This window comes from Acinonyx jubatus, chromosome F2 (assembly GCF_027475565.1).
Source record: "Acinonyx jubatus isolate Ajub_Pintada_27869175 chromosome F2, VMU_Ajub_asm_v1.0, whole genome shotgun sequence".
NCBI classification, from domain to species: Eukaryota; Metazoa; Chordata; class Mammalia; order Carnivora; family Felidae; genus Acinonyx; species Acinonyx jubatus.
Window position 1 is genome coordinate 48018661 of NC_069394.1, and position 15453 is coordinate 48034113.

A 15453-nucleotide genomic window follows, 5' to 3' on the forward strand; every position below is an offset into this window, starting at 1 on the left:
TTATGTTTTAGTTCCATTTCACTTAAACTAGAGACATATATGTGTTATTCAGTACTTAAAATCAGTACTTGAATAATATTGTTATCCCTGTTAATATTTTATTGTTTAAGAAAACTGAATGAGAAGATGAGTGAGTAAATGGTGAGTTTAGGAATCAGCTTTAAATAACAAAACTCCAAAGAACCTTCCAGAAGAGAACAGAAGAGCAAACAGCTGTGTGGAATTGCAGGCGAGAAACCAAAGCCTCAGCCACAGATTGAAGTCAGCAGCCTGGTGACAAGGAGCTACTAGGAGGAACACTTTAAATAATAGCAGAGGGGGTGAAAGACATACATGAATAAAGAAAAGGGAGTGAGAAAGACACTTTGTTGCACCTTTTTTTTAAAGTTGGATGAAGGAAGAGATTTACAAAGGTCAGATATTTAATGAATTGACTGCTTTGATAGTGAGACAAAACTGGCTGTCAGAATCAGAGGTCTTAAAAACTCAAGAGAAGGATTTTGATACAGATATATGTAAAGACAAAGACTTCTACATTTTTTAATAAAGTGTTTCAAAAAGCTCTATTGAAATATGAATTGAAAAACCTTATTTAATATAAAAGATCAAATTAAGTTGGTAAGTGTTTGTCAAGGAATGGAAGTTCACATTTTAATAATCAATCACCCAAGTTATAAGAACCATCAGAATAGTTATTGTTTCCAGCTGTAATTTTAAAAACTTTTGAAAAAAACAAATATGTAGTTACAAACACTAACACAAGAATATAGACTTATTGTGAAAAATTCAATGCAAATATATGTAAAAGAAAACTTTTTCCTTTCACTCCCTCAATTCTCCCCTCCATCATGGTAACGATTTTTAAAATGCCTATTTTTGGAGTGCTTTCTGGATCTACTTCTACGTATTTTTTATTATGAGTTTTTATATATGTATATATACAGATGTTTACATATCTATAACTTCAAGTTTTTCATAAATATGTGAAAATATGATATTATTTATATAATTCCACAATTATTCTATTTGTATCCACTGTTGTCAATACGTTTAGTAAGTTTTCATGTGTATATATACAGAGATCATTCTTCCTAACACTGCCTAGGATTTCATTGGAAACATGTATCATGATGTAGTCTTCTATTCCATAGAAGAGATGTATCATAATGCAATCTGTCTTCTATTGGAAAACATCTAGGTTGTTTCCATATTTTTTTTTACCATAACAAATATAATTTCAGGGATTTAGGGTAAAACAAATTAATTTTGAAATTACTGTCCTCAAGCTAATGCAAAGCAATTTTGAATGTTCTTTCTTGCCTTTCAAAATCATTTTATCCTTTGCAAAACTCCTATGATTTAATTTTCACTGCTTGATGTCAGATTAAATGAAACTAATTATGAGAGATGGCCATTGGGGGAAAACTCTTAAAACATGTCAATACACATATGACATATTTCAATAGACACATGTTCTCCAAAATTAAACAGTTAGATTTTAAATGCCATGATCCCGGAAGAGACTCCGTATAAAAACAGTGGCATAATGGACAGAGAATCAGTTTAGCATTAAGGCTAAAGTATGTTTGAAATTTAATTTTAATCAGAAATATTCTGCATGATATTTTGTGCCTTATGGTCCTCAACCAGAGAGAATAATAATAATTTATTTTATTTGTTCCTATGAGGAATAAGTAAGGGATATCTCCTGACACAAAGACTGTATTAAATAAACTTAATTCTTCTTTTCTAATAGGTATTTGACAAATGCAGAAAATGGTGCTGAACTCTGTTGGGTTAGATGTGTATGTGACTTTGTGTGTGTGTACATTTGTATACCCCTCAAAAATCAAAATATAAAATACTTTTATTAATGTGTCCAATAAATCCTTGATAAGGGGACTAGAAATTTAAAATTGGGAAACCAAAATCTGTCCGGAGAGTTCTTTTTGCCCAATATCTGGGTCAGTATCTGGATAAGTCAAATAATTGCCATGGCCATTTACTGTCATAACTGAAAATAAATGCGAGATTGTAATCAAATGTGTATATCAATGAGTGGTTTTCAAAGTATGGTCCCCATACTAGCACTATCACCTGGAATATTACTGAAAAGACAATTAAGCCCCATCCCAAACCTACCAAACCAGAAACTTTAGAACTGAACACAGCAATATGAGTCCTCTGGGTGATTCTGATGCATATTCAAGGTGGAGAAAATACTAGCATATATCTTTAAAACATGTACTAAAATGTGGAATGTTATTCATTTCACTATTTACAACTATAACTATTTACTATAACAACTATTTACAACAAAATACACCGAAATGGTACACTTTTAACATATCAAGTGAAAATATGAATAGTACAGAGAATTCAAAATAGTGACATACATTTTATGTTGCCACATTTCCCTCCAGATTAGTCTGTTACCTGTGCTGCCTTTTACCCAGGTTTCAGAAATGACACTCCTACTAAGTGTTTTTAGATGCTCATCAGTTAGCTGAGAGGTCAAATCTGGAATTGTTTTCAGCATCTTCCACACAGTTCTGTGTTCACGCAATGTCCTGTAAATGGGCCTGAAAGTAACAATAACAAAAAGATTGCAAGTTGAGAAAATACAGCTTAAACACAAAGAAACAAACCAAAAAAATTCTTGATTTTTGAGTTTTCAAATTTGTGTTTTTCTTTTTTTTTTTTTATTTAAGGCTCGCTTAAGGATACCTATGAAGATATTCTATTTTGTCTTGGTAATCAACTTTAGAATTTATTCTCCTTGCAACACTAAGATGCATAAGTTTCAGCCATGAAAGTTTAAACTTCAGGAAATTACATAATGCCTTTACCTTCTTTTTATAGAAAACTCAGTGCCTTAATAGTAAGATTGTATCTTTTCCTATTAGTTGTCATAATAATTAAAACATCTTTGATATAGTAAAAAGATTGATTTTTTTTACCCATTGTATACTGTTGATCCTTTCCAAGTACTATGAAAGTTAGAGCAAATGATGCTGCAATTTAACATTTGATAAATACTTTAACTGAAAAATGCATATGTAATTTTAAATAAAACACACTCATCATTTGATGGATGATATTTATTTGCTTCAATCATTAAACTCCCTATTTATTACATATAATACCATAATAAAGATACAAAATTCATGTTATCCTAAGTTCTCAAGAGACTCACCTATCATACTACTGCTAAGTGCTCAGTATTTTTCAAGCAGTTTAAAAAACTCTATTGTGAAAAATCAGTTTAGTAATGGAATTTTGGATAAACTCAAATTTGCCAGAAACAGTCCCAATTTAGATGTGATGTCCAGTTGAGCCACCTGATATGCATGTGTTTGTGTGTGCATTTTACTGGATGATAATATATATTGTGTTTTTTGTTGTAGGTTGTAGCAAAAAAGTTGGAAAAATACTAGTGTAGTGTAGTAGTTAGTCTTAAGACATATTCTTGAGAAAACTGGCTTCCTAGTTAACATCCTAGATAAAAGTGTGTATTTCAGATGCAGTAATAAATATTAGCATTAAAAATAGCATTAATATCACAGGCCAAAAAAAAGGGCAAAACATTTGCTATATTAGTTGCGTGAAATAATTTGGAAGGCATACCAAGTGCCTCAGAAACCAGCTGTTTCACAGAAAGTAGTTGGAAAGAGCCCGGAAGTTACTGTTTTGTTTGCTCAATGTTACTTCTTTGTTGAAATGTCTTATTAGCTGGCCAAAATTGGCCAGTTTTCAAGCATAAATAAAAAGCAATATAGAAGATCCAGAAATGCAGGGCATGATTATAAAAGCCAAGTGTTTCTTGCTCCCATGCAGGAGCAACAACAACAACAAAAAATTGAAGGGTGCCTGGGTGGCTCAGTCGGTTATGTGTCTGACTTCAGCTCAGGTCATGATCTCATGGTTCCTGATTTTAAGCCTTGTGTTGGGTTCTGTGCTGAGAGCTCAGAGCCTGGAGCCTGCTTCAGATTCTGTGTGTGTGTGTGTCTCTCTCTTTCTGCCCCTCTCCCACTCACACTCTGTCTCTCTCTTTCAAAAATAAACATTAAAAAAATTTAAAAATTGAAAGAGACTTGATATCAAAGGTCTATTAAGTTTTCTTAATTACATATAGGCACTTAACCTGTGCCAAAGATCTTCTTAGAAGCTTTGCCTTCTTGGGGCACCTGGGTGGCTCAGTCTGTTAAGTGTCCAACTTTGGCTCAGGTCATGATCTCAAGGCTTGTGACTTCAAGCCCCACATGGGGCTCTGTGCTCAGAGCCTGGAGCCTGTTTACGATTCTGTGTCTCCATCTCTCTCTGACCCTCTCCCACCAATGCTGTCTCTCTCTTTCTCTCTATACTAAAAAAAAAAAAAAAAAGAAAAAAAAAGCTTTGCCTTCTCAACCAAGTCTATTCTTTCAGAACTTAAGGTAGCTAGCCTACATTAAGAGAAAGGCAGGCACAGGGAAAAGAAACAATCAAGGACTTAAAAACAATGTCTAGAGCAGAAACTTGGATTTGGTTACTGGTACGTAGAAGATACTGGAGACAGATCAGGAACCCTGACAAATGATCAGCACTGTCCATTGTTCTGAATCCCCTTGAAACTTTTGAACTGATTCTAACATACAAGCATGTGTTTACCATCCTCAGGATGATAAATCAAGACATTAAGGTCTAAAAAGTGGGCCTCTCAATTTCTCAATTTCTCAATTCCCTCTCAGTTTCTACCTTTACTATTTGTCAGGAACATTTTTACATGCATTATACCCACTCCTTCCTTACCACAGCTTTCTGGCCTACGCTGAATATACAAAAGCTGTTGGTAAAGAAATTGGATTAACAAGAAAGAAAAATTCACACATTGAGAGATGTTTGGAAAACTATAATGCCCAAACTATTATTAGTAGCAAGGAGTTGGTGTTTTTTTAATTTATAGTGTCATTATTATCATTATTATTATGAGTTATCATACAACCACATACAACAGTGTGAAAGAAAATGTTATTCCCTTGAATTTTCATTTAGTCACCTCTATGTCTACTTCTAGCCCTAAATGCAGCTGATTACAAAAAGCAAAATGTTAGTATACTCCACGTATTTGGAAGTATATCAGTTGGAAACAAAATAATTTCAGGATTTTCTTTTTACTCCTTTTTCTCCAGGTGATTATATCAAACATAAGAGATTATAGAGTTGTGACAAGTTGCGTAGCTGGCTTCTGATGATGGGTACCTAGGTGCACTGGCATCTGATTAACTGAAACTATCACGTATAGCCATTGGCATCCATGTTGGTATCCTCTGAATTCCTAAATGTTTCCAGTTGTAGATACACATGATCTATATTTTTTTAGGCTCTTTTAAACCTGTTGACTTTTTCTATTTCATCTAATTCTTCCCATTTCTTGTGGTAAGAGGAGAGTTCGATGACTTCAGTGAGTATCTCTGGGGTAATGGGATACTAGTTATGACTCTCTTAAAGCCTCTATGACTTCACTCACATTTACTCAGGTGTGCAAGTGAAATGGGGCTTCTGCATTTTTCTAAAACTGATGTAATCTAACAGTCTCCAATCTACTAGGTTAAAGAGTTAAAGCAAAACAAAACAAAACAAAACAAAATCCTTACATTTTCCTCATAACAATATTACATCTCTTCTGATACAAGCTCCAATTAACTTAAATGTTGAGGATACACAAAGTTTAGTTTCTCATGCTGGCTGATTTATATGGTTTTTCTTCAAGAACTTAAAGACTCTTGAGTAAAAATATATAGTCGTCCGGAGTTACTCCACTCACAATTCTTTTCCCCAAGAAGTGGTGCACGTATACACAGTGATTGACTGCGTCCTTCTGGCAGTGGCTAGAGGAACAGTTGGTCTGCATGCACTGATAATTTCACCAAAGAAATATAATCAACTTATATTACAAAACACTTAAACACAGCCATTAAGCTTGGGTAGGATGTTTGCCAATAAAACAAGAGTAAATCAGAACAGTCAAGTACAAGAAAGGGGATAATACAATGGTGGAATATGTTATAAGAAACAATATTTAAGTTGAGAATCAAAGAAGTTAATTTCCTTAAGGACACATAGCTAATAATAATAAAAATGAAGCTGAAATACTGAAAATTGCTGAGGGATGAACAAAGCATGCTGTTAACACACACTACACACAAACACACACACAAAAACTAAATTTAAATAGAATAATTCTAGACACTCAAAATAAATGAATGAGAAAAGTACACAGTTTTCTCATTTAAAACAGAGTCAAATACTATATGTAGAAAGGTTCACATAATGGCTTTAGGTAATACATTAAAAATTGAGAATAAGTAGTCAATAACAGAGAAATAGTTAAAGTATTTGACTGAATCTTTTCAAGAAGATATCATCTAGGTTATTACAGAATCAGAGATATAATGCTAAATCTTATGTAGAAAGATATACCTACAATGTTGGTGACAAATTATTAAGGCATACATTGTATAATTGAAAATATATCAGAAATACTCTTGGGGCAAGATTATAACTGAATCTTAATGATCTGATTTTACAATCAAAAAATACCATAATTAAAATAGTCACTGCAGACATTCAGTTTTATGAACCATAACTTAATGATTCAGAAATTACTGCCTTCTTAAAGATTGTTTCCTTTACATAACTGATTTAAAGTGTCAATTTATCTCTTCGGCTATTGCCATCACCTGGTTTCCTTTCCCGTTAAAACAAGATAACATACACTAGACCATACCTGAAATAATAATTATCAAGTCTGTATTATTTCATTCATTAAGCTATCATTCTAAATTGCTGAGTATAGCTTGGCAAAAGAATTGCATATTCTCTCTGTTAATTATTTACTTATTTACACTAATTTAAAATACCTAAGCTGTTTAATTTGAAGAATTATCTGACTACCTAGGTATTAGAAATTCTTTTAAGATAGCTTCCTATTCTTCTGTAGTCAAATAGAAAAGAGAGACAAACAAAGAAACCCAGAAGTAATTCTGATTGCAAGACTTCATTTATGAAGAGTTACCAGAGGCCCATGAAGGTCTCTAAAAATGAAAGTAGATATAAGAGATGCTAATTAATTTTTTTACTTCTCAATGATTTATAAGCATCAAAGAAAAGGTCCTGTCACAAACAATCAATTTTTAATTGGAAAAAAAGATATTTTGTGATAGAGCTGATCCACAAATTTGAAAAACTGTCAAATTAAAGAGGGATTAAGATTATTCTGTCTGGCAATTATGAATAGAGGTCATAAGAGGTCTATTTTTTCTAATTAAAAGGTACCATTAAAAATATTAAAAACAATAAAATAGATATATCCTTGTGGACACACACACACACCCACAAACACACGGCCACAAAGTCCTCCTGCTTGTTGGGGTTCACACTTTCTTTCAATAATGGTTAAAAATAACCAACTAAACAGAAATCAACAGGAGGCTCAGTCTCATGTCCGTTGGAAACTTAATAATCCTCTGGAGAATTTGGGGACGCTTATGTTTCTCTAGTTGTTTCTTGTTAATTTCCTATTTTCACTGAATGCTTAATTTCTGATCTAGAAGGCAGAATATGCTGTGGTCAGTTTTGTTTTCTTTTAAATAACATCTTATCATTTCTATATAAAGAAATCAGATCAGATGGAGAATAGATTATCACTTGTTTCAAGTTTTAGTATTTTCACTAATACTACTATGTGATTCTTTTATAAAAGGATTGTACAAGAGCAGTCGTATTAAAAAACAGAGCAGTTTGTTCAACCTAAATTTTACATAGAGTGCCCATAAATAAAGTCAATAAAAGCTAACTTAAAAAAAAAGTATAACTATATTAGTTTAAGGAATGGGAAAACAGATCAGTTTCCACACAAGGTATAGTTTCTACATGTACCAACAAAGTACACCTGAAGGAGCTGTGAAAAATCCACAGCACTGATGGAAAATTATACGAAATGCAAGCTTCCTTTCAACATGGATATTCTATTATTTTAATTAGTTGATTTCCCACTATATTTTATTTTATTTATCATATAATTACAAGGAATTACATGTTCTGGTTCAATCACTTCCTTCTAAAATGAGAAAGTTAAGTCTTAGACATATTAAATAATTTGCCCAAGGTCATATGGATAATAAATAGTGGAGCCAGGATTTTATCGCAGACATTTTCACTCTGGATCCTAGATCCCCAAACACTTAGCCACCATACTAAGTTCTAGTGATTTTCATTTATTTTCAGTATTAGGGTAACTGAGTTAGGGCAGGGGCTATTCCAGGTTTTGTTGAGTCAGACTCATAAATAAAAAAGAACACAAATTTACAAATTAAAAACTTGGTATACATGGGAATACAGCTAACCTTTAAACAATGCAGGAGTTATGGGCACCAACCCTCCCACACAGTCAAAAATCTATTTAAAACTTTTAACTCCTTCAAAACTTATATACTAAATAGCCTACTATTGATGAGAAACTTTACTGATTAAACATAAATGGTTGATTAACACATATTTTGTATGTTGTGTGTATTATATGCTGTATTCTTATAATAAACTAGAAAAAACATTATTATGAAAATCACAAAGAAGAAAAAATATATTTACAGTGCTATGCTGTATTTATCAAAAAAAAATCTATGTTTCAGTAGACTGCACAGTTTAAACCTGTATGGTCAAGAGTCATTTGTAGTTATTTAGAAAGAGAAGAAACTAAAAATTATAATTTTTAAAAGCTGGATGGTTTTTAAAAATCCCAGATCCAGAAAAATATGTTATAGTACTTTTATTAATTAGTGGCCTAAGAACATCTATTATATTTATTTTTATAAAATTTGTCCTGCATTTCTTATATATTTTCACTTCCTTGCATGACAACAATTTTATATTATTTTTTATTGACAGAATAGAGTCTTTGCTTGAGCTTGGTTGGTAGAATTTTTAAAATTATTCTTAATAATTTAGAAATACTTCTTTTAGCTTCACAACTGATTATTAATAAATAAGTTTTCAGGATTCCTATCAAATTTTGGAAAATCCATATCCACATTTCTTTCATCTATGAAATATAAGATTTGAAGAGCTTTTCCACAGATTCAATTCTCTCCATATATTCTAAAGTATGTGCCAGTCCATGGCCCACATGTTCCTGGTACTAGGTTGCTATGGAATGGTTATATATGGTAATAAGAGCTCTGTTTCTGTTTATTAACATCAAGATGCTGTTGAGTCCACTCTGTGTGGTAGGGTTGTTTCTGATACCCATTTCTACCCATGCATAACTAGCAATAACTTGAATATGTAGCAGTGACTAAGAATCAAAAATTATATCTCACCAGACCAAACAAATATATCTCTCAGGTAATTTTCCATAAACTGAATCCCCAAAAGGGCTGAAGCCACTCCAATGCTAGGTGCCATGAAAGTAAAATATAAGTAAAGGAAATTCACTGGCAAAGGGGAAAAAAGTGATCACAGTCAAAATATCTTACTTATGCACATTTTGCAGAAACGATGAGCATGTGATTACATTTCTAGGGCTTCTCTCAGGGTCTTGTATGGGACCCAGGCAAATCAAATGACAGATCTAAAGTTTAAGCTTCATTACTTTCAAGGTAAATCTACCTCTGAGTTAGGCAAAAGAAACAATAAGAAGAAAATAGTATTAGTAATCAAGGTTGATTAAAAACAGAAGGCTTTGAACCTGGAGTGAAAGGTAAGTTTAAAAAAAAAAAAAAAAGCACATGAAGTCAGAAACACAGAGAAAAGTAAATCATGAGCCTGAATCAGAGTCTATGGAGGAATTGCCTCAGATTTACAACTGGGGAAAAAGTGGTAGAAATGGCACAGTAAATCATTGGCTGAGCGCAAAATACCTGGGAATCTGTTACATTTGGTTATATTTGCCCCTAGAACATATTCCCTGTATGCCAGCCACATGAGTTCCTCAAAGATCCCCCAAACTTGCCAAAATTCAAGGCCCTTATGTGTGAGGATATATGAACATTTTCAAAAATTGCACAGCTAAAATCTCTGGGCTTTAGAAGGTACAGACCATTTTATCAAATGTTTTGTGAGCCAGAGATTAGTGGGGTAGAAAAATCCAGCTAAAAAGATCACTTTAATTAAAGGATACACACATGCATACCTTTGGGCCTCCTTAATAGTTTTCGAAGCAGCATTTATGACACGTACAAAATTATTAAAAAGGGTTTTAAAAAGCAACCCTCCTCATGTCATTTATTTATCCATTTTCCCTGTATTTTTTCAAGTAATTCACTATAAAATTATTTTTCTGGAATCCAGTGTGTACTTGAAATTTTTCATGAATCATTAATCATTAATATGCACATCACTTTCTGTCTGACTTCTCATTTGAATTGCCTAATCAGTCAAGGATGAGTGAACAGAATAACAACTGATTTTATTTGATCATCCAAATTCATATGACAAACGTTGATTATTATCGTTTTTCCAGAAATTGAGTTGGTCATTCATATGGAGTGCAGACATCAGAATCACAGCATGATTTGGGTTCTCTTTGCTATTCCTATACACACAGTTTAAAATTGAAAGATCAGTGACAGCAACTTTAACTCCTCAAGCTTTAAAAAAACCTTTTATGGTTAGAAAATAGATTATTTTTTTAAATGTCAACTTTCTCCTTGTTTTGGGGGGAGGATAGATGCGCTTTTTCCTTATGGAAGGGAAGAAATGAAAAGACATATTGTACCATCAGAATAGAATTGCAGATTTCCCTTCATTTTACAAGGACATGATTGAAGAAAATAATAAACAAGGCTGCTAACTAGAATTTCTGTAAAAAGAGTGAAGGCATCATAAAACAAGTTTCAAATAGCTTAACTTTCTGTGTATTCATGATTCTAACACCAAACTTGAGAATTTTGAGAATCCTCAGGAAAAGAACTTCATCAAAGAGCACTTCCCCTAGAATCTTTCACAAACTCAGCCCATAAGACATGAGTGCTTAGCAATAGCCACATAAAAAAAGAGCATAAGTAAGGTCTCCAAAATACAGTTGACTCTCAACACGAGTTTGAACTGTGTGGGTCCACTTACATGCAGATTTTTTACAGTACATCACTGTAAATTAATTTCCTCTTCCTTATGGATTTCTTAATAACATTTTCTTTCCTCTAGCTTAGTTTCTTATAAGAATATAGTATATAAATACATAGAACACACAAAATACATGTTAATAGACTGCTGATGTTGTCGGTAAAGCTTCTCATCAACTGTAAGCTATTAGTAGTTTAAGTTTTTACAGAGTCAAAAGTTATACATGGATTTTAAATTTCATGGGGTGGAGGTGGGGTGGAGGGGTCTGGTGTTCCTAAACCCTACATTGTTCAAGGATCAATGGACTTCAGAAGTTGTCTGTATCTTGCTCTCTTAACACACTTAGCAGCAGTAAACAAAATATTCATGGATTACTGAATTATACAGATGCTTACAACTTTTATTTAAGGTTTTCTATATTTTTTATGCTTAGACATTTGAAATGGCTGCTTCCAAGGCACAAAATTGATGAGATAGATTTTTCTGTAAAAGAAACTGACAGGCAATTTTGTTGGGAATCTTAATTATTCTTAACTTAATCACCCTATTTCTCTTTTCTATGCTCAAAGGAACGAAATAACTACATGTCAGATTCAGAAGGCAAGCAACAGCATTTACCTACATTTTGGATTTTTGAGTTCAGCTAAAAAAAAAAGCCTCTACTGTCTGGCCATTCATTCATTCGTTTATTCAACAAATAGTTTTGTGCAATGGTTAATTTCAGGTATTATTCTAAATAAATAATTATTCTACTATTTGGCATACATAATATAAAGACAAATATGCTCCTAGCCTCACACAAACTTAAATTCAAAAAGAAAGTCAGAGGTGCCTGGGTGGCTCAGTCAGTTAAGCATCTGACTTGGTTTCAGCTCAGGTCATGATCGCATGGTTTGTGAGTTCGAGCTCTGCATCAGGTCTGCACTGCATTGTTTGGGATTCTCCTCTGTCCCTCTCTCTCTGTTCCTCCCCCAGCTCTCTCTCTCTCTTTAGTTCTCAAAAATAAGTAAATAAAAACTTTAAAAAATTAAAACAAAAGAAAGTCAGACATTAAATACAACTTATGTCTGTGAAAGTGTACAGCACTGTATTCTATGGAAAGTAATAGTGAGACATATCTAGTCTAGAGTTGTCAGAAAATATTTCCCAGAAATGATGATGTGTAAACTGACACCCGAAGGATAACCTGGGAAATGAAGAAAAGGAAGGTAACAGTGTTGAACACGTATTGCTTGTCCAAAGGTCCAGAGTCAAGTATTCAAGATTAATGAAGAAAGCCCAGAGTGGTTGGAGCAGAGATGGCAATGAGAAAATTGGACATAAAGTGATGCTAAAAAGACAGGCAGGGTGAAATCCTAGAGGGCATGTAAAGAATTCCTGTGAAGAATTTTAGACCTTATCAGAAGGAAAGGTAAAGTCATCCAAGGGCTTTATAAAGAAGAATAACTGACATATTTGCATTTTTGAAAGTTTTCTCTAGCTGCAGACAATGGATTAGAATATTGTAAGATAATGAATTAAAATCAAGTAGAAGGATATTACAGATTATATATGAAAAATTCCATCTAGTAGGTCAAGTTCTTAAAATCAGTTTGGAATGCGTTAAGTGAACTTAATGGGACTAACAAAATACAGTACAATTCATTGTCAGTACATTCATCTTTCCACAGGAGTAAAGCTAGTATCACCAGTATTATCGATATCATGACTAGAGACACTTCCTTTGTCTAGATGGCCAACTGGTTATGCCAATTTGAAAATTTCCAGTCCAAAATAATCTGTTATGTTTACTGTCTTGAATTTCTGACTATATTTCAGTTACTGTCAAGATGCTAACCAGGAAAAATTAAATATAAGAAATATCCTGTTATTCCTCTCTTTAAGAGCATACCTTCAAGATATATTCTATTCTCATCTAATGGTAGGACCATGAAAATCTACAAACTTAAATTTAATAGGTTAGTTCTAACTTTTCCATAATTTGAGGGGAAATATATGTTTAGCAAAGCCACTAATTGTCATATGTATCAGATGGATGGATGGGTGAATGGATAGAGTTGCAGACATATATGTAATAAAAACATTTACATATTTGTATTTGAATATCTATGGATATTTTGAACATCACATTTCTACGAAACTGAAGATAGAGATATTTATCTGTAGATAGACATTGATATAGATATTGAAATCTACAGATACTAATCTAAATCTATATATCCATGATATATACAGATACATATCTTTGATATATAGATGTATATCTGTTGATATATAGTGAAATATAGCTATATTAATATTTTAATTTTTAAATATAAAAATGTTGCTTTTTTAGAAAATTGACAAAAAATGACAATATAGAGAGAATCCATTATGCACTGAGTAAAAAGAAAATTAAAATGTTGCATAATGTTGTCATTCATGTACTTCAGTATTTGCTTCTCAGCAAGAAAAATTTGACACTTGAATAGATGTTTTTAAACTGATGATAATTAGAATTTCTATTTTCTTCTGGGATGCCTAAAAATATTTGACCTAAATTTAGTGCTATGACATATCAAGTATGTTAGCTAAGTATACTATATATTACATTTTACATATTTATTTATGTATTTATTATTAATTAATTAAAATAAATTTAAAATAAGAGTAGGAATTCAAGAGTAAATTTAAAATAATAATTAAATTTAAAATAAATTTAAAATAGGAAAATTGTATTGTAGACCACTGAATAACATATGATTCAAAGAACAGATTTTTATTTGCTTTTTTCTCAAAAGTTTTATTTTATTTAATTAATTTATTTTTGCGAGTATTATCTTTTAATAAAATAAACATGACAGGTTATAGAAATCTAAATGAACATTTGTCCCTCAAAGTAGTTACATCCTTAGTTCCAATAAAGCTACCAGTGTTGGAGCCATTATTTGGAACCCCTCTTTGGGGAAAGGCCTTCAAAGGAAGTTCATGAGCCACATGAGAAAATATCCCTCCAAATGTTTCCCAACAGTTTTATACACTTTTTAAGAAGAATCTCTTTTGTCATTGCTGAGTTTTTTGTTTTTGTTTTTGTTCTTTTGTTTGTTTTTGTTTTTGCTTTTTAACTTTGTAAGAGCTTTAAGTGGATATGGTGAGAGAGTGATGGCTAAGACTAGGGCATGGAATGGAGCTGGTAAGGAAGTATTTTTACTTCTTAATTAGATTTAGTAGTTAAAGAGAAAGAAAAAAATCATGGAAGACCACCAGGTTCCTGACTTATGAAATTATAAGTATGGTGGTGGAATTTAATGAGATGGAAAAGGCTTCAGAAGAGGCAAGGTTAGTGGGATGAACAAGAGTTTAGTTTTAGATTTGGAAAGTGAGATATGCCAAGTGATCACATCAAGTAGATAACTATTCCAAATCACTAGAGGAAAAAAAAATTAACTAAAAGAAATGCTTGTAGGCATCTGATTCTGGGAAAAATAAATTAGCAGAGACTTGATTTGCTTTCTTGCCTGAAACAACTAAAACATTAGATAACAAGTATAAAATAATGGTTTTACAGACATTAAATATCAGGCAGAGAAAAATCGTGTTCCCTGGAAACAAGATACAAACAAAGGTAAGACATGTAATTTTCCTAGTGTACAGAAAAGAAAGAAAATTTCTATGCTGCAGCATGAAGAGAGGAAACCCAGTCTCTCAGAATTGAAAAGACATATCTAAGAGTCAGGAGAGGTTAAGGAGGTCAGAGTCCACAGAGAAAATTATTGTAGAGGAGAAAAATGCAGAAAGTATGAAAGAGAGCTCCAAAATTTTGCAAAGAGTACTTGTTGAGTCTTTAGTATTATCACTGCTCGCATGTGAATAAATTATAATAGGCTGGAAATTGAACCACGTGAAAATATCAGAGGAAACAATATATGGAGCTCAACCACAACCACCTCTGGAAATAGGCTCTTTTTCCAAAAGGCAGAGTAGAAACCTTGTCATTCACAGGACATGGGATAAAGTACTCATGAAGGTTTTGCTTTAGTATCAGGGAAAAATAACCGTAGATTAAATGCTATACTGATTCTGGCTAACAAAACCTAAAATCAAAATCTAATAAACTCAGCTAATCCTGGAACAAAGGTCAAAATTATTTATAATAATATAAAAATATTGAGCATCCAAGGAGTTAAAATAATCACAAAGTCTGATATGCAATCAAATATTACCAAGCATGCAAAGAAGCAAATACAATTAGAGCTTCAAGGATAAACATGAAATATACAATTATAGTCACAGATTTCAACACCCCTCTTTCAAAAATTAATATAAAAATACATAAAATAAAGCTATGGCCTTGAACAACTTGATCTAACTGAT

At 32.4% G+C, this 15453-nt stretch overlaps 1 protein-coding gene across 7 annotated transcripts in view; it reads right to left on the reverse strand.

The window, feature by feature from the left end:
• Window positions 1–15453, reverse strand: part of CNBD1 (cyclic nucleotide binding domain containing 1) — a 481111-nt gene that overhangs the window by 228608 nt on the left and 237050 nt on the right. For all 7 annotated transcript variants that reach the window (XR_008292521.1, XM_053208140.1, XM_053208138.1 and 4 more), the window contains one exon: window positions 2437–2582. Coding sequence is in view for 6 of the 7 variants with exons in the window: in XM_053208140.1 (XP_053064115.1) it covers window positions 2437–2582 (146 nt within the window). In the remaining variant the exon portion in view is untranslated. The remainder of the gene's footprint in view (window positions 1–2436; window positions 2583–15453) is intronic.